This window comes from Echiichthys vipera (genome assembly GCF_963691815.1).
Source record: "Echiichthys vipera genome assembly, chromosome: 2".
NCBI lineage: Eukaryota > Metazoa > Chordata > Actinopteri > Perciformes > Trachinidae > Echiichthys > Echiichthys vipera.
The window spans coordinates 3847737-3872944 of NC_139827.1; the positions used below are offsets into that span (position 1 = coordinate 3847737).

At 44.7% G+C, this 25208-nt stretch overlaps 1 protein-coding gene across 1 annotated transcript in view; it reads right to left on the reverse strand.

The window, feature by feature from the left end:
• The window catches only part of cacna1ab (calcium channel, voltage-dependent, P/Q type, alpha 1A subunit, b), a gene marked incomplete at both ends in the record, with an annotated part of 186213 nt that overhangs the window by 28473 nt on the left and 132532 nt on the right, over positions 1-25208 (reverse strand). The window contains 13 exons of the mRNA XM_083936390.1: positions 4589-4685; positions 5305-5432; positions 6444-6594; positions 8458-8555; positions 9470-9535; positions 9616-9732; positions 15525-15608; positions 15996-16106; positions 16430-16594; positions 17018-17219; positions 19686-19823; positions 21129-21289; positions 21684-21783. Coding sequence (XP_083792516.1) covers positions 4589-4685; positions 5305-5432; positions 6444-6594; positions 8458-8555; positions 9470-9535; positions 9616-9732; positions 15525-15608; positions 15996-16106; positions 16430-16594; positions 17018-17219; positions 19686-19823; positions 21129-21289; positions 21684-21783 — 1618 coding nt within the window. The remainder of the gene's footprint in view (positions 1-4588; positions 4686-5304; positions 5433-6443; positions 6595-8457; positions 8556-9469; positions 9536-9615; positions 9733-15524; positions 15609-15995; positions 16107-16429; positions 16595-17017; positions 17220-19685; positions 19824-21128; positions 21290-21683; positions 21784-25208) is intronic.

Below are 25208 nucleotides of genomic sequence, written 5' to 3' on the forward strand. Positions count from 1 at the left end.
CCCGCATCGTAAGCAAATGGTTGCACTTTAGATGTTGTTTGTTTATGGGCCTCAACACTAGAGATTTTCACATCAACAGATTATTAATTACGTTTCTTACTGTGAAACAATGCAGTCCTTAAATAATTCCATATAAATATAAATATACATGCTCACAAAGAATATCAGTAATGGCCACAAGCAATTGGTTGTCCTGGGGTCCTTGCAATACTTCAAATAATCTTACCTATAACGCATAATGAGAATATGTGGTCGGAGAATGTGTTTCATTTATACATTTTGTATTATATATCCTTTTTTCTAAGTCTCAACAAGTGTAGAGACAGTAATGTTGTACATGCTTATTTGATATTTCATTTACGTATAGGCTACTGCAGATGCAGTGTGGTAAAACATGCGTCAATTTGAAAACTGTCAAAGGACCTTTTCTCTTCTTTTTAAGTTCCTTAATTTGTTATGGAAACTGGTAATTCTTTGTCAGGTCTGAGCTCTGTTTTCTGACTGGATTTTGATGTGTGCGTGCGTCCGTGCAGGTTGCAGAAGGACTGGCAAAGCCTCCTCCGTTCCCTTACTCCTGCGGCCTGACGGGAGGGAATAAAAGAAAGAGGATTGACTACCACTCCACTATCACTTCACTTCACTGCACGACAAAAGCCCATCCCTCCATCCCCGCGGTCGGAGAGAGAGAAGAGAGGACAGCGCTCACCACCACCACAACCACCACTAACAGACAATGAGGAGAACACCGCTGGGAGGAGGGAGGGAGGGAGGTGGAGGTGGAGGTGGAGGTGAGGAGAAGGAAGAAAGGAATGGGAAGGTTTCAGCAGATGAGAGAGGAGAGGTTTCTCCTCCCCAGCGATGGGGAGGTTTCAGGACGGAGAAGGGAGGGGGGAAAGGAGGGAGGAGAAGAATGATAGGAGAAGGAAGGGAGAGGAGGAGGTTGGGTGGTGGCTGAGGGGGGCGGAGGGGTAAGGTGGGGGGGCGAGTCTACCTTATAGGCGACCCGGGCGGGACACCTCTTCCCGAGGCCTAGCGGCGGACACATGTGTCTTAGCATCTGATACATGTCTGTGTAACTGATCCGGCCGCTGGGGTGGCCACAAACAAACACACACACACGCATACACACACACACACACACACACGCACACACACACACGATAGACAGAACAAACAAAGACGGACGACGTGAAAACGGGAAAAAGAAAAATGATGAAGGGCAGGGAGGGAGGGAGGATGACGGGGGTGGGACGCAGACGCACAGAGGTGTGTTTGGAGGAGGAGACATGAGGAGAAAAAAGAAAGAAACCGACAAAGGAAAGGAAGAAGGGGGAAACAAATACACAGAGGTTATTGTTTTGATCGCTGTGGATATGTGGTTGCTGTGGCGGGAGAAAGAGAGAAAGAAAGAGAAAGAGAAAGAACGAGGTCGTGTGTTACGTGGCTTCTAGTCTGGTTTATCATTAATCAGGGAAGAGGAGAGGAAGGAAGGGAGGGAGGGAGGGAGAAAGGTTGGGGAAGGAGGGGAGAATTGAAGGAGGAGGAGGTGTTATTTGATTTAGTTAGTTGTTGAGATATCGTTCTATGCGAGGTGAAAAGGGGATTTAGGATTTTTTAATTTATCTTTTTGGTCTTTGCCCTCTTTCGCCGCTCGGATAGAACTGGCAGCGGGGCTTCTAGCAGGCAAAGAAAAGCACCGCTGCAGAGATCGAAGTGAGTCACAATGACAAGTCAATGCAGTCTGTTGCTGAGGCTGCGCGTCCACCGGGGACCTCTGCTCACCGCTGCGCCTCCAGATGTTCATGGGAGCCCTCCCTGACGGTGACAGGAAGGGTCGGGATACCCCAGCGGTGCTAACAGCTAGGTCTCGGCTACGAGAAGGTCAGTTCACCCTCATCACTGAATGTTCTGTCGCTTACCTCGTCGGGCTGTGCAGGTATGTTGAGATATGCGGCACTGAGATCTAGCTGAGGATTTAGTTCATGGCGCTCGCAGCATTGGAACAGTGTCCCAGTTACTCAGGATAATCCACAGACCTCACTGTGAACACATCCAATGGGACTCAAGCCCTACTTTAATCATGCAAACGCAAAGCGGAAGGTCTCCAAGTCTCCAAGCGCACCTGGGGCCTCATGCGGCACCTACGAGCCGCGGGTTGCAGACCCCTGATGTAGGTGATGAAGGTGGGTATAAATCAAAATGTGCGTAGATTAATGAGCACACTGTCACATTAGTGGTCTCACAACTCTGAAACAGCTGAGCGGTGAATAGCTCAGGAAAGACTCTATGTGTCCCAAATCTGCAGTGCAACTGACATATGTGTATATGTGCATATGTGTTTCCAAATAACTCTGTCTAATTGCTTTATTAAGTGTCCATTCCTCCCAGGCCCTTAACTGCCTCTGCATTTGTTTTACTGCCATTCGATCGTGAATGGTGTGTGGTTGATCCTACTTATTAGATTATATCGGTAAATACTACAAAATATATATACACACAAACACAAACTAGATACCACCAGGGGTAGGTTGTAAAATGTGTTGCTTTTATGATTTGGGTGAACTGACCCTTTAACCATCTCTTCCATTGAAGCCAAAGGCTGCAGCACTTTAACAAAGATGTTGACTGTGAGTAAACACAGACGAGTTTTCCCACGAGCATCTGTCAACACAGGAAGTGAGTAAGAGGTACCTGGTCGACACAAGACCTTTTCATGTCCAGAGTCCCTGTCCCGAACCACACACACACACCCTGTCCCTTTCCTTCTTTCCCCGTACACCAGAGCCACAAACAGAGCAGGTTTGGCCATAGTATTATTATTATTATAGTATTTCTTAAACTGTTACCATAAGGCCTATACATTCTCCACTCAAGGTGTGCCAACACAAGCGTGTGGGATACACAAACTCTCTGCTTACATGACAAATGCCCACAGGGGGCGTAATGGCAATGTGATCTGGAACTGGAGTATTTAGCATCAAAATGTCCGAAGAGCAGTAAGGTATGGCTTTATTGTACCGTATTCTCCGCACTATAGACGCACCTAAAAACCTTCAAATGTCTCAAAAGCAGACAGTGCGCCTTATAATCCGGTGCTCCTTATATATGGACCAATATTGAGCCACAACAGGTCTCCAACTACGGTGAGCAGCCGCCGACTCTATTTTCCCCGTAGAAGAAGTAACGCGCGGTGCATGTTGAGATATACGACTGCGTGAAGCGTGCCGTTTCATTTCCATGTGTGTGTTTGTGTAAAGAGCCCAAAATGGCTCCTGTTAAGAGACACGCTTACCACGCAGAGTTTACACTCAAGGCCATTAGTCACGCAGTAGAACACGGGAATAGAGCAGCAGCCAGAGAGTTTAACATGAACCAATCAATGGTGCCGAAGTGGAGGAGGCAACAAGACGACCTCCCCTGACTGTTTTGTTGACGTTCCCTTTAGAGCAGCTCCATCTAATGGATGCAGAACGTAACCCCAGCCTCCACTGTAGCGTCTGTTCTATGCGCCTTATAGTGCGGGAAATACGGTAGTTTTAAAAGAACGTGTAAGCTACAGTTGATCAAGGTAGGGTGAGAAAGCAAGCTGATATTTGGTAGTTGATTTAGTAGCTTGATATTGCTGCAGGTTTTAGCTAATTTGGTACTTTTAAACACATTTTATTGTGCAGATCTCTTTGCGTTTGTGTACATTCTCTACAAAGAGCTTGCAACAGGCCTAACACCTTGAATCCTTAAAGCCTCATGTACAGGATTTGAACTTTCTGTACACACACTGGCTTTAAGGTATATAAAGACAGGTAAAAATCAAAAACTTAGCACAGTGGTTTACAAACACGTGCCACGGAGGCGCAGGAATCGATCATTTTTTGGGATTATCGATGCGCGTGACTTTAAGCGAAGCCCGCTGACTCTTGCGCCTCGATGACACATGGCTGTAAAACTCTGGCTGCGGAGGTTAGCGCGGTGACAGTATTCAGACCAAGCCCTCTCTGCAGAAGTCTCTGTTTAAAGGTAACCCCACCTCCCTCACCCCGTACCCCCAACTCAAACAAGAACAATGCACATCGCTCGACCATTTTCTGCCCAGGCAAAAATTAGACAGCAAGCAGAAATAAAAGACAATGGCTGACCGGAGTCTAGACTCTGGTGTCGACATAATACTGAATTAAAAAGTGAACAGTTCGGTGTCGTTTCCCCAGCGTTCAGTCAGAAGACAATAGCGAGTGCAGTGCACCACCTCATGCTTCACACACCGCTATCGATGTGTGTGTGTGTGTGTGTGTGTGTGTACAAGAGAGTGCGTGTGTACATTTCTGCATTGTCCCAAACATTCTCATTGTCATGTCAGAATGCATTTATAACAGAACCCCCCCCCAAAACAAAATGATTCAATGGTGAAATGATGAAAACAACTGAATAATGCAAACCCAAAAAAGACAAATCAAACCAAAGAAATAAAAAAACATCTGAAGTCTTAAAAGAACTTTGTTTTTAAAACGTGATATAGAGCGAACATTCATTCCAGTCTCTTAAAAAAGGCGAGCAGGTTGCGTTTAAGGTTGTGCTTTAGGGGTTTGGTCCAAACCTTGCAGGCCACCCTATGTGGGCATTTCTTGCCAAGGCCCAGAGGAGGGGAGATAACTCGCAATAAACTGTACATATCCTTATAATGTATGCGCCCGCTGCAAGAGAAATACAAGGAGGGGAGGTTAGGTGAGGGAACACACAGGATACAGAGAGAGAGAGAGAGTAAGACATCGAGAGTGTGGAGAAGGAAGAAGAGCAGATACGATTAGAGAGAAGAGGAGAGAGCATTTATTTACACTGGTTACAACGGGCAGAGGGGGAAGAGGAGGGGGTCACATTCATCTGTGCACTGCATGTGCCATTTGAGAAGGAAGGCAGAAAAGTTCAGAGAGAGAGAGAGAGAGAGAGAGAGAGAGAGAGAGAGAGAGAGAGACAGCTGGATAACTCTTTGCTCAGACTGGCCAGCTTTGACTGACCCACTTTGAACTGCGTCACATGATGTAGATCTTGGACGTAATCTCCAGAACGTCCCCGTTTTTTGGGACGGGAGAGAAAGTCAAGGGTTAAGAGTTTTACATTCAGCATCAGACTCTTCAAACCTGCGTAGACACGTCGTGTTCGCTGGCTTACTTTTACATTACAGTACTGTGAAGGTGTCATCTATGTTTAATACTGTACGTCTGTGCGTTTGATACCTCATGTGCCTTTTCTATCGTTTTGTGTGACTTCTACAGTGTGTGTGCGTGTGTGTATGAGTGTGTGTGTGCCACTCACCAGGCGGCAGGGTCGTATTCGGCCCATATCCTTACGTACTCGTCCAGGTGATGCGGCCCCAGGATGGAGGAGTCTCTGGTCAGATACTCAAAGTTGTCCATGATGACAGCCACGAACAGGTTCAGCATCTGGGCCGAGGACACGGTGAACAAACGTTTATTAAGGTTTAATAATCAGACGCTAATGGAGAAAATCATGGATTACAGATGTAAGACGGACATTAGACTGCGTTTGGAGAATTGTTTTTTTGTCACTTGTGTTTCTTTAAACCTTCCTCCAGGAACGCTCTCCTCATCTGCACTCGATTGCTTTAGACTGAATAATCGAGATGGACGTGGCTACTGTGGAGTCAACCGTTGGTTTGTGGACTACTGTGCTGAAGCCAGGAGATTACATTTTTGGCCGTCGTCATCCGGACGTGACCATATTTGGAAAAAGCATTGTCATGCCGCGCTCTGCTGTCGTTTCGATGATGTTGGGTATGCTAAATGCTAAACAGGGAAACTGCTGTTTTTTAAGCCACTGATGCTGTGGACTATTACTGACGTGCGTGCTGGGAGCTCCAGTGGATGGCGCCCTTCGCTGCAGTGACACGAATTTACCTTACGTTTCTAGCTAACGCGAGCTCCAGCTAGCTAACATTAGCTTTGTTAGCAAGATGCAAATGCATGCTGATCGAGGCATTTTAAGAGACCACAATGTTACAATGGTCTCTGATGAAGTAGAAACACACAGACAGAGTCAAAGTCCACCGAATTGAAACAGACGGCACCCAAAAACAAGTTCACAGGTATTTTAATGTACACAGTGCCATTGATATGTATCGCTAAACCTCTATCTTGTTGCTAGCGCGGCGACCTGTCAATCCCTGTTCATTTTGGCTTGATCAAACACTGATGCTGTTGGCTACACAACACAGTCGCCATCTTGGAATCGCTAATCATCTCTAATATCCAGTATTAGATGATTAATCCACACTTTAAAGACCATGAAGCAACACCAAGAAAAGAGGAACTATTGAGAACTATATTATATTACTCTCTTTAGGTTTCGTGTACACTCTCTATCAAGTAATTCAATATGAAAACGTTTGATAATTGAACTGGTTAAAGGGCTTTTCTGTGGGGTTTTTTTCTCACCAGGAAAGAGCAGAGGAAGATGAAGGAGACAAAATAGGTGTAGGCAAAGGTGCTGCCACATTCGGGTTCTGTGTTCCCTGAGGACTGGGCGCACTCCTTACCGCCCAGGCATGCCAACATGATGTCATGCCATGCCTCACCCGTAGCGCTCCTGCATGAAGGAAAACAAATAGCAAAAGATGAAAGAGTGAGCACACACACAGGAAAGCATTTAACTGATGGCATCAACGGTCAGCGTCAACTCAAACATGCAGAGTCTGTTGCTACGGCGCAGCTTTGGCAACGGGACAATACATCAGAAAGATAATGAATTTTCAGAAATCATGGAAGTGGCAGGTTGTTCTCATTCACTCTTCCATCAAACGTAATGTACTGTTTCATTTGTATATAACCCACATGACCGGCATATGCAGGGCTGCTTCGGGGGAAGTCAGGCGGCGTTGTATAAAGCGCGACAAAGCTCACATGGGGTGGAAGTCCGGGTGGACAGATGAGTCAAACAACCAGAGGACTTTCACCCAGGAGACTGTTTGTGTCGCGTGTGGAGGTGATGAAGTTAATGTTTACATTATTTTAACATGCTTTTGTAATGTAACTTAAATACTTAACACACACACACACACACACACACACACACACACACACACACACACACACACACACACACACACACACACACACACACACACACACACACACACACACACACACACACACACACACACACACACACACACACACACACCTAAGATATCATACAAACTGTTGTATGAAGATACAGTGGAGGCTACAGACAACAGCTGATAGCAACTATTATTTCAGTGTCATAGGTTTCTATCTCATCTCATCTAATCTTCAGCCTCTTATCCGGGGTTGGATCGCGGGGACCCCAACTTCCCTTTCCCGGGCCACATTAACCAGCTCTAACTGGGGGATCCTGAGGCGTTCCCAGGCCAGTGTGGAGATCTAATCTCTCCACCTGGTCCTGGGTCTTCCCCGAGGCCTCCTCCCAGCTGGACGTGCCTGGAACACCTCCCTAGGGAGGCGCCCAGGGTTCATCCTTACCAGATGATCCTGAACCACCTCAACTGGCTCCTTTCAACACAAAGGAGCAGCGGCTCTACTCCGAGTTCCTCACGGATGCTGAACTTCTCCCCCTCTCTCTAAGGGAGACTCCAGCCCCCCTCCTGAGAAAACACATTTCGGCCGCTTGTACCCGCGACCTCGTTCTTTCGGTCATGACCCAGCTTTCATGACCTCAGGTTTCTAGTTCTCCACAATTAATTTACAACGATGTATATGATATCTTACGACATATGAGATTCTATTTAACACTGTGAAATGTCGAACAGTACGTGGCAGTGGCAGTTAAGTATAAGAAAGAAAAGGTGGTGGTTTTAGGCACCAAAACAACTTGGTTAAGAAAAAAAAAGATCCTAGTTTGGCTTCCTCAGGGTGAAAGTCCTGCTTTTTGGGATCCATCCACCTCCCTGACCCTCCTCCTTACACGTTTTTTATCGCTCTTTTGCTACGTCGACTTATTTCCTCCTTTGCTCCAGATGTAAATTCTAAAGTAATAGAAATGTGGATTACATATGAATTACAGCGCACTACTTTGCACAGGAATGTGTGCACACAGTGAAGGAGGACAGCCGGTGCAGGTCCATCAGCATGCAAGCGAAAATGACGCACGCACGCACACACACACACACACGCACACACACACACACACACACACTTGGACTGTGAGGCAGTGAGACTGTTGATATAAAATATGTATAAAATACACTTGAAACTATTATTTCCATGTCGTCGGTTTCTAGTTCTCTACAACGGGGCAGATCAAGGTTTTGTCATGAGCAGGTTCATTTGAAAAGTCATGCACAGCGATGTGTATGAACTCTTACCGTCAAAGTGACTGTGATGGCAGTGAAGTAAGGATTACATTTACATACAGCACGGTTCAGGCAGAGGAACCTCATGGTACGTTCTCAAACGAGGCCAAAAGACTCACCTGAACAGCAGCATCAGAGCCATGATGAAGGTTCTGAAGTTATTATGCTCGTTGATGGCGCTTTCTTCCTCTTCATCGAACGCCAAATTCCCAAACAACTAAACGCATAAACAGCGGAGGGAGAACGAAAACCACAACAAGAAGGAAATCATTACTGCATGTTCTCCACTGAAACGTTAACGACAGGAGCAGCGCTGTGGATTTGAAAAAGGCTGCGTCTGGACGTAATCCATGTTTGGTATCAGTCCATTGCAGACCTTTAAAATAAATTAAGAATAAATTCAATTAAAATAGCTACATAAGGAAATTTCCAAATCACCCCAAGCATCATTTCCTTTAGAGGGGGCAGCAGCTTTAGCAGGGGACCCCAAACTTCCCTTTCCCGGGCCACATTAACCAGCTCTAACTGGGGGATCCTGAGGCGTTCCCAGGCCAGTGTGGAGGTAATACTCTCTCCACCTGGTCCTGGGTCTTCCCAGAGGCCTCCTCCCAGCTGGACGTGCCTGGAACACCTCCCTAGGGAGGCGCCCAGGGTTCATCCTTACTAGATGATCCTGAACCACCTCAACTGGCTCCTTTCAACGCAAAGGAGCAGCGGCTCTACTCCGAGTTCCTCACGGATGCTGAACTTCTCCCCCTCTCTCTAAGGGAGACTCCAGCCCCCCTCCTGAGAAAACCCATTCAGCCGCTTGTACCCGCGACCTGGTTCTTTGGGTCCTGACCCAGCTTTCATGACCACAGGTGAGGGTAGGAACGAAGACTGACCGGTAGATCAAGAGCTTTGCCTTCCTCAGCTCTCTTTGCGTCACAACGGTGCGGTAGAGCGACTGCAGCTCCGCCCCCGCTGCTCCGATTCTCCGGCCAAACTCACGCTCCATCGTCCCCTCACTCGTGAACATGATCCCGAGGTACTTGAACTCCTTCACTTGGGGTAAAGACTCATTCCCTACCTGGAGTAAGCATTAAGCTAAAAACGTATGACATATCAAATGGGCAGAAGGGCAGTACTCACCTGCATGCCGATGATGGCATAAATGAAGAAGAGCATGGCAATGAGCAGGCATACGTATGGTAGAGCCTACGGGGAGAAGATTGAGAGCATTAGTAAGGGTTGTTACGCCTGTGCATCAATATTTGTATCTGTTAACGACTGAATACCTTAAAGGACTGAACGAAGGTCCACAGCAGGATGCGAATGGTCTCTCCCTGCCTCAGCAGCTTGATGAGACGAGCCGCCCTGAACAGCCTCAGGAAGCTCAAGTTGATGAAGTTGTTCTACAGCAAAGAGGGAGAAGACAGTCAGTTTCACCAAACACGTGACACCCGCACAACCTCCCTCTATTAAACACAAAAAACAAAAGCAACACCGGAAGAAAGAGAGGTCAAAGAGGGAGGGAGGGGAGGGGGCGGGGGTCAAACCCAAGAAATCATAACCAACTGCAAACATAATGCCTCTGAGTAGACACAAGAATAAATGAGAGAAAGAGGGAGAAAAGGTCAAAAGACAAAGAAAAGACGAAAGGAGGAAAGAAAAGAGAGGAAATAAGGAAAAATCAAAATCCAAAGAGTGTAAAGGTCATCATCCAATCTGGTACAGCAGAATGCTTTTTTTTTAAAGAACCAAATGCACTGATCTCTGGGGGGCAAGCAGGCCACACAAGATGGAGCACAATGCACTGTCTGTCAACCACACACACACACACACACACACACACACACACACACACACACACACACACACACACACACACACACACACACACACACACACACACAGACACACAGACACACACACACACACACACACACACACACACACACACACACACACACACACACACACACACACTCTGTGGCCCAAAGAGCGTGGCTTATGTTCGCCTGGGACCCCGAAAATGTTAGGGGCGTTTTTTAATGATCAACGCAAATCTGGTGTCTGATCTGCAGAGAACGGCAGCCATTGTGTTTCAGAGATGTGCGTTTTCACACTTGGCTTGAAGCTTTTTTCTGCTGTTGTTACGGTATTCAGCCAAGAAATCTGATCTTGGGTTTGCTCTGTGGTACTGTTCATCAGAGCCAACAACAACATGATACATTAATTAACTTCATCCCTCAGGATTTGAGGTGAAATAGTAGGAACAGAAAATGACCTCATTTGAATGTTATCGGCCGATTTAACGAGCATTATTTCTTTTAGTTCAATTCGATTTTATTCATAGTGTCAAATCCTAACAAAAGTTATCTCAAAACACATACATTATATATATATAAATATTTATATAAATACTAACGCCATGAACAAAGTATTTTAACCTAAACCTTGATCCTGTCTTAGTAGTTTTATGTCTAACCCTTAGCAAGTAACTATCTTTTTACCTGAATTCACAACGGGATTCACAGAAAAAGTGTCACCAAGAGGTCCTTAACAAGCTAACATTGACAGCTACCATGTGAATACGCAACAACATGATACATTAACTAACGTCCTCCCTCAGTATTTGAGGTGAAATAGTAGGAAAGAAACTACGAGACAAATTACCTGATTCGAATGTTATTGGCCGATTGAACAGGCATTATTTATTTTAGTTCAATGCGATTTTATTCATAGTGCCGAACCATAACAAAGGTTATCTCAAAACACATACATTATATATATATATATACATACTAATGCCATTAACAAAGTATTTTAACCTAAACCATGGTCCTGTCTTAAACCTAACCAAGTAGTTTTATGTCTAACCCTAAGCAAGTAACTATCTTTTTATCTAAATTCACAACAGAGTGTAAAAAAGTGTCACCAAGAGGTCCTTAACAAGCTAACATTAACAGTTACCATGTGAATAGATGATAACGGCCTTAAGAACCTACTGGAAGGTGGAGCTGGCTCCTTTTAACACACATCTATACGGCTGAAAACATCCATTTAATGGATGAATTCTGAAATGTTTTGGATATGTGAATTGTTATTATGCTACACACCCAGCTATATGGTTTTTTGACTAAAGAACCAGCAGGGAAGTCATGAGGGAAAGCGTATAATTTTCTCGATGTCTGCAAAACGTGATAAATAAATGTCTAGACCAGGTGTGAAAATGCCCTTCAACACTATGGCGCTTAGTTCTGGATTTTTGTTGGTGGACAATAATGTAATGTACAACAGCCAATCTCCCTGGTGAGGCCCTGGCATTTTGTGGTTGACAGGCAAGGCAGGAAGAGGAGCATGAAGAGGGAGAGGAGGGACAGGGAGGAGGTGGGACTAGCGAGCAGCCGCAGTGCAGGCACGGTTTGGCATGGCAGCATACTTTCTGAGGAAAAAACTGGCCTACATGCAGACCAGCACGGGCCAGAGGGGCCGAGCGCACCCGAAGCTCGGATTCACACATTCACTTATTTAGTTGCACTAAGAGTGATTTATTTTTCTTTTGCATCTGATTGAACATGAGCCAAGTACGGGTGAATACTAGCTGCTAATGTTGCATACCCTCTTTTTAAAAAACCATTGAAAAATCATCCCAGTCGGGCGGGAAACGTCATATCTCCATGTGTGGAGAATTCATAAACCAATGCTTTTGGTCACCCTTTTGTCTGTCTGTGTGTTTTACAAATATCTAACCAAAATCAGAAACACCTAATAGCTGCACCGCACCTCTATCAGGAATGAATCAGATGTTTAAAGATAAACAGTGACGAGGCGATTTGGTCTGACTTCATTTGAGGTAAATAGCTCAGTAAAGTGTTTTTTATGCACTTTAAAGTAACGGTTTTAGACATACAAAGGTTCCGCCCGACCGCAATGAAATAATATGAATAAATTGTCATTAACTTGTGGCATCAAGTGCGATCTTTGAGATCATCTGCACTACCCAACAAATGCTGCGAGTTGCAGCGCTCCTAATTTGGTGCACAGAACTGTTGCCAGGAGCCACACATGGAAGTTTTGTTTGCCTACTCAGGCAGCATGTATAATAAGCAAATAACACTTGCAGCACCTGGTGTCTATCACCACTCAACCTGGATGTAAAATTGGCTAAATGTTGGATTTTTGTATGTACCAAAATATACAAAAAAGTCTAAAAACGTGCATAAATGTTTTTTTTTACGCTGATGATGAACCTCTCTATGTCGTCAAGTACAAAGAGTTTAAAAGGTCCTCATCCATGAAGCGCATGCACTGTGGTCAAGGTAAAGACTGGTCATGGGGGATCAGGTGACTGAGGGGTAGGAAATGGGCAGAGGGGGGGGGGGGGTATGCATGACCAATGAGGATGCAGCAGAAAGCTTTGAGAGATAAATTACAAACCAACCAGATTCTACATGTGCCAAGATGTAGAAAGATGAATGGAGAGGGAGTTTTTTTTATTATTATTTTTTTTTTTTGGTCAGTTGTAGTACATTGTGAGTGTGTGACAGACATTTGTGTGGGGTTGGTGGGGTTGGTCGTGTGTTTTTTTGGGGCAGGGGCAAAACGCACACCATCACCATCATCATCATTATCATCATCATCATCATCATCACAGCACCACCACCACATGTCATGGCGCAGCACGGATGGAGAACACGATGAAGGATTTCATAGTGCATTTTGATTGGATGGATTTTTATCAGAGGAGGAGGGAGTGGGAGGGGGCGTAGGGCGCCAACAAAGTAGAGAGGTTTAAAGAAAGCATGTAAAGAGATAGAAGAGGAAGACGGAATCATTATGGGTGTCAGTAAAAAGGCAGTGAAACACAACTTCAAGTCAACAACAACAGTTAGCGAGCGATCGTCAGATACAGTACAGGATGTTCAGCCCCTCTGTGATGCCAGCTCTTTGGGAAAACGGCGTTCTTATTCTGTTAGCTTTAGCATTGGTTAGTAGCAAGATGGCTCGTCAAAGTCTAGCCCCTGAATACATCACAGACGTGCCTTCCCCGTACGAGCCTGTTCGCAGCCTTAGATCCGCAGGCGGGTGTCTTTTAAGGCTGAGGCTCAAACCCAGAGGTGACGGAGAGGTCGGAGCACCTCGGCTTTGGAACGACCTGCTCCCGGAGATAAGGCTCGCTGAATCAGTTCTGCCTTCCTGTGATGTCGTCTTTCATCGTCTTTTTATCTTTCTTTGAAAGCACCTTCTCCTGCCCTTTCTCTCTATGCAACGATGTGTAAATAAGGTTTTGTTGAACCCTACTGGATTTCACTATTATTATTATTAATATTATTATTATCATTATTGTTATTTGTTTATGCAATTTCACAGATTGGGATCAATAAAGTATTTCTATTCTATTCTATTCTATTATATATATATATATATATATATATATATATATATATATATATGTGTGTGTGTGTGTGTGTGTGTGTGTGTGTGTGTGTGTGTGTGTGTATTTTGATTTGCGCTGTCAAAGCACTTTGTAAACTGCTGTTTTTTAAGGTGCTATAAAAATAAATGTATTATTATTATTGTTATTATCTACTCATGGACAAGGGGCTCACTCATAACTTAAAGTCTGATAGTTCTAGCTCAGCTAAAGCTCAGCATGAGCCTCTCATTCTCTTTAACCTCACAGTGTTTAAGCATTTTTATGTTTGTGCAATATATCCTCCTTCCTCCACGGAAGTATTTATATTATCATTTTCAATTCCTGACTTTTGTGTCGATGCGTCGATACATCTTTAGATTTTGTTGGTTGTGTTTTTGTAACTCAACTGTTAACTGTGTTTCCTGTATTCAAGTCTTCTTTCCTCTTTATTTGATTTGTTGGCTAACGTCTATAACTGTCAGTCGGTGGAGCTAAAGTCAAAGGTCACTGGTCTTGTTCGGTAGATTTAATTTCAGTTTTGGGGAAAGTCCGTCCTCAGAGCTGTTACAAGATGGAGCCAACTTAGTTAACCTGAAGGAACTGCTGGTTTTGGGATTTTCCCACAAGGTAACTATGCAACCAAGCAACCTGTCGACGTCAGCGTGGGATTAATAGCTATGTCTCAGACAGGCATCTATCAGATATCTGAAATGATCAGTTCACTGTTGAAAACCTGACGGACATCAATGAATGTCTGTTCAGACAGCTGAGATGTAAATTGAGCGTGTCCAATTTGGCCAGAAGGCGACTTTAATCACCTGGAACAAGGTTGTCTTGCAGTAATTAGCACGCTTACTCCTAATTAAGTCAGTGTGAATGAGAAGAAGACTTGAGTACACGTCTAAAGAGCTTTTATAAATTTACAAGTGAAACCAAGACACGAAATCCAAATTGCTGTTCGGTGAAAGGTAAAAAATACGCAGTAACTGGACAACAGAGAGGGGCTGAAATTGCATTGATTTCCCCAAATATTGAGTCTTATATCTTGAATCATATTAAGCTAATAAAGATATATATATGTATATATAGAGAGAGACAACGGACACACTGATAGACATGAAAAACAACACAATCATGAGTTAAACATGAGCGTGATTACAGCACATCAAAACCATTAATTGTTCAAATTTAACCCCAAACTACTTGGACTGTAATTTCTCTATCCAGAACCGGGCAATTACGTTGTTTAACTTCCATAGACTAATGTAAACACATCATATAGACACACACAGACCACTTCTACGTGCAGGGTATGATTATGTAATGCTAATCTCTGGTGTCAGTTTATCAGTTTCAACAGTTTACCCGATGGTTTCAAGGGGTTTCAAAGACGAATGCATGTAATCGTTGGATTGTATCGTCCTTATGTGCGATTGATTAATCTTCCTGCGCATCTTTTGTTTGTGAAATAATGTTAATGTCCATCTCTACGCTTTTCACAAACATCTCAAAACCGAAAAGTTAAAAATGTCGTGATTTTGGGTCAAACATATTGCGTACATTTTGAGGTTTAGCCAAAAACAACCACACATCACCTCTAAATTACTTTAATGTGTATTTACTGAGAACAGACAAAGGAAACTTAAAAGATCTATAAAAATAAAGCTGGTTTAGACATTGACAACGAGGCTGGGTTTCCTTTCCTGTTTCATTTAACAAATCATCAACTAGTGTTCGGCTGCAACCATCAAGTGAAGTGTCATCCAAACCCTCAACAGCACTTACCCCTAGTTCTGTCACTAAGATATCGGTGATGCTTCCGAGGACAGAGACAAAATCAAAAATGTTCCAGGCGTCTCTGAAGAAATTCTGTCGGGAAAGAGTGAGAAGAGAAAGCCCAATGAGAAAACAGAGAGATGCTCAAAGGTAGCCGATCGCATCCTCCGGGAGCTGCAGCCAGGAGGAGGATAAAGGACACGCCCCCTTTGGCCATCGGTGGTGTTGTTACCGTGGAGACAAGCTGAAAGGGAGGCTGATATAGCGTGACTACTGTGCGACACGGTATGCTCTGGGTTTTTCAGGGACAGGAAGAACATGCTCTAGATCTGTCTACCAAAATAAACCGCTTTATAAATGAATAATAGGATGCAACGCTGAAGCATATAGACTGGGTCAACCTAGATAAGGAATACGTGTGTGTTTGTGTGTGTGTGTGTGTATGTCCGTAGGTGTACGAGTTTGCAGTTCCAGCTTTACCAGAGGGCCGAATGCGATGAACTTGAGGACCGATTCCATGAAGAAGAAGGTGGTAAACACGATGTTGAGGTTCTTCAGGACCTCGTCGTACGTTTCTGAAGCTCCGTCAAACTAGAGACACAAGAGGAAAAGATGGTTTTAAGTACAGGACATTTACTCATCTCATCTCATCTTCAACAGGCAGCAGCTTTAGCAGGGGACCCCAAACTTCCCTTTCCCGGGCCACATTAACCAGCTCTAACTGGGGGATCCTGAGGCGTTCCCAGGCCAGTGTGGAGAGATAATCTCTGCTCAGCGTTGATCAGAGTGAACCAAAACAGCCGTAAAACCAAAACAATAGGCTGAAAGAGGCAAAAGTGCTCCGTAGAGCTGAGGGACACCGCAGAGTGACATTTCTCTGCAGGTTCATCACTGCAAGCATTTCGGACTCGTACCTTCATCATGAGGACGATGGTGTTGAGCGCGATCAGAGCCATGATGCTGTACTCGAAGGGCGGAGACACCACAAACTGCCACATGCGATACTGGAAGCTCAGTTTGTTCTTGGGCATGTGGCGAGTCAGAGGCCTGGCGTTGATGGCGAAATCTATACAGGCTCTCTGTAGGAGGAGAGGATATAAGAGAAGAAAGAGTCAGAGCTACATAACATTTCAATACTTAAGATGTTTTAAAAAATAAAGACTAAACTACATTATAGGGGGGGCTGGAGCCGATCCCAGCCGACTACTGGCGTGAGGCGGGGTATACCCTGGACAGGACGCCAGTCTATCGCAGGGCACATAGAGACGAACAGAGACAAACAACCATTCACACCTACGGGGAATTTTAGAGTCATCAATGAACCGAACACGTGCACGTCTTTGGACTGTGGGAGGAAACCGGAGAACCCGGAGAAAACCCACGCAGACACGGGGAGAACATGCAAACTCCACACAGAAAGGCCCCCGAGCCGGGATGCGAACCTGGAACCTCCTCGCTGTGAGGCGACAGTGCTAACCAAACAACTGTGAATCTGTCCTTACCTCATTCTTTTCTAAACTGTAGTCCTCCATCATCTTATCCCCCTGTTCCTGGAAGGTGATGATGATGAGAGCCACAAAGATGTTTACGAAGAAGAAGGGGAAGACAACAAAGTACACCACGTAAAAGATGGACATTTCCATCCTGTAACCTGGGCTAGGGCCCTGATTCTCATAGGTGGAGTCCACTGAGTGCTTTAGCACCCTGAGAGAGGGAGAAGAGAGGAGGGAAATACAAAAACAAGACATTAGTTTGCAGTTTGTGATCACAGGTGAAATCTATGCATGAGTATTTTGTGTCTTTTGAGATTAACATGTATTATATCTGCGTATTTGACTACTTAAGAAAGGCGCCTACGAATCAAATGTATTATTATTTATTAGTATTATGACAATCCAAACAAATCTATTTCACTGTGTCATGTTTAATAATATTTAGTAGGGCTGGGCGATACATTCAATATGATCATTTATCGTCTTATCGTATCGTATGAAGAGCTCTTTTCCAAAACGAGATAAAAGCCAAATGTTAAAAAAATGAGTTTGAGCCACTTTGCTGTTTACAGAACCTTTTTACTGCTTCATCAGTGTTTCTGCCAAATCGCTTTATTTCCTTGTTTAAAATGGTCTCAAGATGCAGTTCCTTTCCAAACCGGGACCAGCGCCAAACCTATTTTTAGCCTGAACGCGATACGTCCTCTCGACCAATCAGAATTCAGTGAGCGTTCTATGCGATCCAACATGGCGGCGCTCTGAAGCGGGAGAGTTTTTCGTTTCGTCCGTCTACAAAATGAGTGCTTCACGCTACATTAACGCTTTTGATGGTCCGGATGAGCCAGTCAGACGTACGCCTGGGGGTAGAAAATGCTGACTGGACCGACGCAACCACAAAAAACAACAACAGAAGAAGTTTCGTCACTCAGGTGTCGGGTTAATATCCACGGTGGGATGCGAACACAAGGCTGCCGCGACCGGTTTCATGACAAGCCGAGAAGCGCCAAATCTATTTCCAGCCTGAATGTGATACGTCCTCTTGACCAATCAGAATCAGAATTCAGTGAGCGCTCTATGCGATCCAACATGGCGGCGCTCTGAAGTGGGAGAGTTTTTTGCTTCGTCCGTCTACAAAATGAGTGCTTCAAACTACATTAACGCTTTTGATGGCCCGGGTGAGCCAGTGAGACCTACGCCGTGAGTACGCCTGGGGGTAGAAAACGACGACTGGACCGACACAACCGCAAAAAACCACAACAAAAGAAGTTTCGTCACTCAGGTGTCGGGTTAATATTTACGGCAACATTTACATAATCTGGAAGGCGCTTTAAGTTCTGATCCTCGCGTATTGATTTTGCGATAAAGTTCTTAATAAAATGAGGAAATACTTTTCATTTATTAAGTATTTTATTTGCACAAAAACAGGCTTTACCATGTAATTATTTAATAACCAGTATAATTATTGTATATAGACTATATTCACTTATTGAATTACCAGAACACACGCTTTATCGTTATATACTGTAAATCATTCTTCAGATATGAAATGACTGGATAGAAGATTTCGCCCGTGTCGTCCGGCTATAATATTAAGTTTATTGGTTTCATTCATAAATATAATTTAAATGTATAGAAATTGCCAAATAAGGTTGTTTCAGCTTCACATTTTAGGTTTTAATAGATATCACATCCATAACCAGGACTGGATATATCTAATCATTTACACAACCTAATTATTTATATAGTATTTTATGTTAACGTGTATTTTTTTGGAGGTCATAGTAGTTGTTTAAAACGACGTCTTCTTTTCAAGATTTTTCCATGTTGCGTTCTGATCCTCGCGTATTGATTTTGCGATAAAGTTCTTAATAAAATGAGAAAATACTTCATTTGTTAAGTATTTTATTTGCACAAAAACAGGCTTTACCATGTAATTATTTAATTATCAGTATAATAATTGTATATAGACTATATTCACTTATTGAATTACCAGAACACACGCTTTATCGTGATTTACTGTAAATCATCCGTCAGATATGAAATGATTCATATCTGAATAGAAGATTTCAACCATATCGCCCGGCTATAATATTAAGTATATTGGGAAATTCTTTTGTCACAGCAGCGACAGAATATTACAAAATAAGGTAAAAAAAATGGCAAAAAATAAGCAATAAAGTTACATTTAAAACGGGAAGAAATAGAAATAGACATATGCATATTCACATGATATAGTGCAGTTGTTCTTGTTTTGTTTGTTTTTGTAATAATATAAAATAGAGTGAATAAATATAATTTAAATGTATAGAAATTGCCCAATAAGGTTGACTAGTCACAGTCTTTATGTAATTAATTCATTTGTTTCAGCTTCACATTTTAGGTTTTAATAGATATCACATCCATAACCAGGACTGGATCTATCTCATCATTTACACAATTATTATTATTATTATTATTTACACTAATTATTTATTCAGTATTTCATGTTAACGTGTATTTCTTGGGGTCATAGCAGTTGTTTAAAACGACTCTATGTTGCACCCATGCAATTGTTATCCGTAGTTACACACGTTAATGCAGCCACGGGGATGAAAAGCTGTGAGCAGGGTCTCTAACCGGAGTGTGTTTTGATAAGTTCAGAGCGGTGTGTGTGTGTTTGTGAGTGCGTCCCACTCACTGCGGCCACCCCTCTCCAGTGGAGACAGTGAAGAGGGTGAGCAGGGCCCAAGCCACGTTGTCGTAGTGGAAATCGTACTTCTTCCACTCCCGCTTCTGCGCTTTAACCTCATCCCTAACATACACCAGGTACTCGCCCCTGCAGACACACACACACACACACACACACACACACACACACACACACACACACACACACACACACACACACACACACACACACACACACACACACACACACACACACACACACACACACACACACACACACACACACACACACACACACACACAGGATGATGAAAACACAACTTAAGTATCAATCGATAAAAAATAAACAGCCAGAAATGGACGATCAGAACCAGGACCACCCTGCACCTGACATTTTTTGACTCTGTTAATGTGACGAGATGTAGAGTTAAGGTTGGTCCGGTCTTTCAGGGAATAATATTATTTAATGTTCCCAGTGAACTCGTCCTGGTAGCAGCAGCTCGGCAGTGCCCAGGAGATGAACTGACACCTCTCCAGCCACCAGTCCACGCTCCATACATTGTCCACACTGTCTTGACACTGACACTGACTTGAACCAGCAACCCTATGGCTCCCAGCCAACTCACCTATGGACTGAGCTACTGCCGCCGGTGACTCAGCTGTGAACTGGAAGGTCGCTGGCTCGAGTCTCTGTGTGGACCCTGAATGGAGCGTGGACTGGTGGCTGCAGAGGTGCCAGTTTATCTCTGTTGAGCAAGGCACCGAATCCTTGGGGCGCCGGTCCACTGGCAGCCCCCTCGCTCTGACATCTCTCCATTAATTGCATGTATATAGGTCCTGTTTGTGCATGTGTGTGTGTGTGTGTGTGTGTGTGTGTAACATGGATAATAAAGTAATTCTTCCTCTTCCTCACAAGCAGGAGCAGAGTCTTGAGGAACTTGTTTAGCTGAACTGAATCATGTTATGTATTTGGATGATTCGGGACATTTCTGGGTGCTATCTTCATGAGTGAACGCACTTCTGTGAGGTTGCGGTTAGTCTTAATGAGCTAAATGACTGGAACGTAATACCTGTGGTACTTTGAGAACCACACTGTGCCAAAATCTACAGCACTATTTGTACCGCAAGCGCTAACAATATACATTTAATGGTAACACATTTTGGAGCAAAATGCAAAAGTATTTGGTACAAATCGAGAGAAATCCAATATTTCATTTAATAAAATTAGAATGAAATTAATTAAAAATGTAAAACCTTTGTACAACAATTTATTCTTGTTACTCAACACTGTAAAAAATATACTTGTAATACTGCTGTGAAAATAACTGTAATACTGTGAATTATTCTTGACACTGCATAAAACACGCACGCACGCACGCACGCACGCACGCACTCCTGGACGAAGTGAACATGTTTGAACCTCACACTTTGTGTTTGTGCTTGTGAAACGAACCTGCAGTCACGCTCAAACTCTTTGGATTCGTCCGTGCAGTAGAAGAATCGGCCTTTGAAGAGCTGCACCGCCACCACAGCGAAGATGAACATGAAGAGCATGTAGACGATCAAGATGTTGAGCACATTCTTCAGAGAGTTGACCACACAGTCAAACACAGCCTGCGGGGCGGAGACGGAGACGGTCACAAACACAATTCGACCGTGTCTGTGGGCCGATTAACCAACATGGCTACACAGTGGGATAACCTCTGACTTAGGATATCAAGGAAGGAAATTGCTTGAATGAATGGGAAGATCCTGTCATGCAGTTGAGAAGAAGAGGACAACAGATGAATTAAGAATTTATTTTGGTGCGTTCACTTCAAAGCGATCCAGATGCTTTGGTTTCACTTGTGGGGGGCCTCAATCCGTCCATCTTTATAGTTATGACACACTCTGCGACCGATACACCAGTGTCCTCCGAATCGTTGAATACGTTCACCTGACTTAAACCTAAACTTCATGTATGCAGCCCCCTGAAGGGAGATGCAGCAACAGACCTGCCGAGCCCTACCTTTAACTTAGGGAGTCGTTTGATGGTCTTCAGAGGACGCAGCACCCTCAGCACACGCAGGGACTTGATGGTGCTGATGTCTTTGCCCTTGCTGCTCCCCCTAGAGTTCAGCCAAAGAACACCAACAACGTCAGTCAGTGGATGATTGACGAGCTGGAACAATCATGAAGGGTTCTTACCGTCCCCTTCTAATGTTATTAACATGGATTTTTTTAGTGAAAGCAACGCATGATGTGACACTTGTGTTAAGAGAATTACACTGCATCCACAATCAAACGTCTTACAGTCTCTTCTTCTGCAGAAAAAAGTGCACGTCAAACATGAAACCAGTGGGCGGGGGAGTGGAGGGGGGGGGGTGATCAGTTGCCCGACCGTTTGGTTTCATGGACATGAAGAAGCGGCATCATCATTAGTTATAACCTCCACCATGATTACAATAGACATTCACTCATTCCATATCGACAGGCATCTCCCGGCAGAGTGCCCGGCCAAACCTCTTTCTTTCTTTTTCAGTGAAACACGTCGTTCGGTTCTTCGGGGGAACAAATGGGAGTGTCGTACGTGGAGACATGAAGTGTGTACATTAAGTACTACGTAGGGTTATGCTGATACAATCCAACATGAACTGGTTCTGATAAGTTTCACATAGCTTCCTTTCATTCAAATCCAGACATTAGAACGTTATTTAGCGTTTTTTGCTTCGGGGTCAGGACTGCAACCTGAACCCAAGAACAGGAAAGGGAGGCTATGCGAGACTCGTGGGACATGCGATGTCGCTTGCAGAACACCACATCACATGTCGTAACACAAACAAAGCACCAATGGCGCCAAACGAGCCGTGAGAGCGACCGGAGGGAACGGTTCGAGGCCGAGAGACGAACTCTTTCTGTGTTTTAATGCTCTCGCGAACTCAGTCGTTGAACACTCTGCTCATGATTTGTGCGCCCGTGAAGAAAAAACGATGGTGTCAAGGGAGTGAATAGCCGCGTTGATCTTTACTGTAAGTGGATGGGCCATTTTCAAAAGCACAAGGCAGGAGGCGCCTGGACGCCTGCCAACGCCGAGCAGGAGAGAAGTCGTCCATCAAGTCTCGCTCTTTAAATGTGAACTCAGTTCCCGTGGCAGAAAACGTAAGACAATTCAATTCAGGGCTGATTGATTGAGTCTGAGCCTCGGAAGTTCTACGTGTATGCATGTGGGGATTTGTGTATGTGTGTGTGTGTGTGTGTGTGTGTGTGTGTGTGTGTGTGTGTGTGTGCGCGTGCTAGTGAGAGTGAGACTCAATCGATAATCAATAGGGCTTTCTCCTTTGAAGTTGAGTAGGACGGAGGTCTCTCTATCAGAGCGGCTGGAGAGTATTAAAGTAAAGCCCAGTAAGGCCATAGGTGTTAGGAATTAAAACACACACACGCACGTACACACACACACGCGCACACACACACACACCAGGGCAACAGCTCTTTGCGTCTCACGATGAATGACTGTTGTTAGTGCACTCTGACACCTCCGATGAGCAGATGTTTGACTGAAATGGCAAATTAAGGTGATACTCCACACAACGTCTGTTTCTAAGTATCAAACACACAACACCTGTAGGACTTAACGGTGGCGTCTATACTCTCATCCTTCACGTAGTGCTGCAGCTGCTGAAAGCTTGGATTCATGTCTACAATAGATGCCAACAGTTGGAGGCCTTCTCCTGCAACTCGCCGTCCTATAATACATTGTGCTGTTCATCCACACGATAGGTCCCAAACAGGTCACTCTCAGTGGTGTAGTGCTATTTCTTTTTACTACTGGAGCGCACCGATGACGCACGCGCATCTGTGCATGTGCTTGTCACAATGTTGAATGTAAACTGTCTTCCCTCCAGCAAGTGGATAAAGTAGATACTGTATCTGGCAACCACATGGCCAAGTGAGAGCGGGGCAGGAGCTGGGACGTGTCGGGCCAGCGGCGAGTCTGCGACAGGGTCGGGGAGGGGGTCATCCCTGACTTCCTGATAAGTGTTAATAATGTTTTTTTGGGGTCCTATGTTCCCCGGTCGCATAAGCCTCGGCCCTCGTGGTTTTAATTCAGCATTGTGTTAGGGTAGAGGTTAAGGTCAGGGTTAGGGTTAGGGTGAGGGCCAGGGTCAGGGTGAGGGTGAGGGTGAGGGTGAGGGTGAGGGCCAGGGTTAGGGGGTAGTGTTAGGGTCTACAGAGGCCCAAGTGATTAATGGGAACAACATTTTTTGAAATTGGTCCAGTTCTGAGTGAGAGCAGTGGGGCTGGGCAGGTCCAAACTGTGAGATTTCAGAACACGGCTACCAAACTGGGTAATAGACTAGCCGTGTAAAGATTGCGATGAGCCGCGCATTGCCCGTCCATGTAGCTGCTTCAATTGGATATACAGTAATGGATGCCCTATGCTGTAGGCATCCCGTGACAGCTGTGTCGCGCCCGGTGCTGGGCCCATGTAGTTTGGCCGTTGCTTTGGTAAAAATTGTGAACATACTGAACACAAGGAGCGCGGCACGGTGGTGTGGTGGTTAGCACTCACAGCAAGGGGGTTCATGGTCTAAATCCGGGCTGGGGTCCTTCTGTGTAGAGTTTGCATGTTCTCCCCGTGTCTGAGTGGGTTCTCCGGGTTCCTCCCACAGTCCAAAGACGTGCAGGTGTTTGGTTAATGGGTGACTCTAAATTGCCCGTGAGTGTGAGTGTGAATGTTTGTCTGTCTCTGTCTGTCTCTGTTTGTCTCTATGTGCCCTGCGCTAAACTGCCGTCCTGTCCAGGGTGTACCCCGATGTCAGCTGGGATCGGCTCCAGCCCTCCCCCGCATCCCGGATAGGGACAAGCGGTTGAAGATGGATGGATGACCACAAGGACGGACGGTTGCAAAGTTGTTGTCTTAATCTTTTGAACCACATGAATTCAAGCTGACCACAGTCCTAACCATTAAGTCTTCAGGGCATGACTTGTTGATAACCAACAGAGTGTGGAGTATCACTTTGATTATGTTTGCGTTATTTGCATATATGGAATCATGTTACTTCTAAAAAAAAGCCTGCGGGCATCAAATGAAACCTATCGACCGAACCAAAGTGTGGTTTGGCTAACTTGGTGAAGGTGGTGAAGGATAAGTCGAGCTACGATACGGCGAGAATGAGTACGAACGACCAGAAGAACAAAAGAAAGAAAGAGAGAGAAGCCAATTTGATCCGGTGGTGGAGAGCAGGGGACAGAGCGGAGGATGAGGAGGAGGAGGAGGAGGAGGAGGACAGAGGTAGAACTTTACCGGGTGCTGCTCCTGTCGAGTTTCACCGAAGGTGGAAGACAGCGAGAGTCAGTGACAGCGACAGAAAGAAAGACAGGGACAGAGACAGGAGAAGAAGAGGAGGAGGAGGAGGAGGAAGGGGAGGTAAGAGAGGGGAAAACACACATAAAGACAGACAGACACAGAGACACACATCGATAGAGAGAGAGCGACAAGGACAGACACGAGACAAGAGAGAGGGGGTTTGGCAGAAACAGGGAAAAATACATC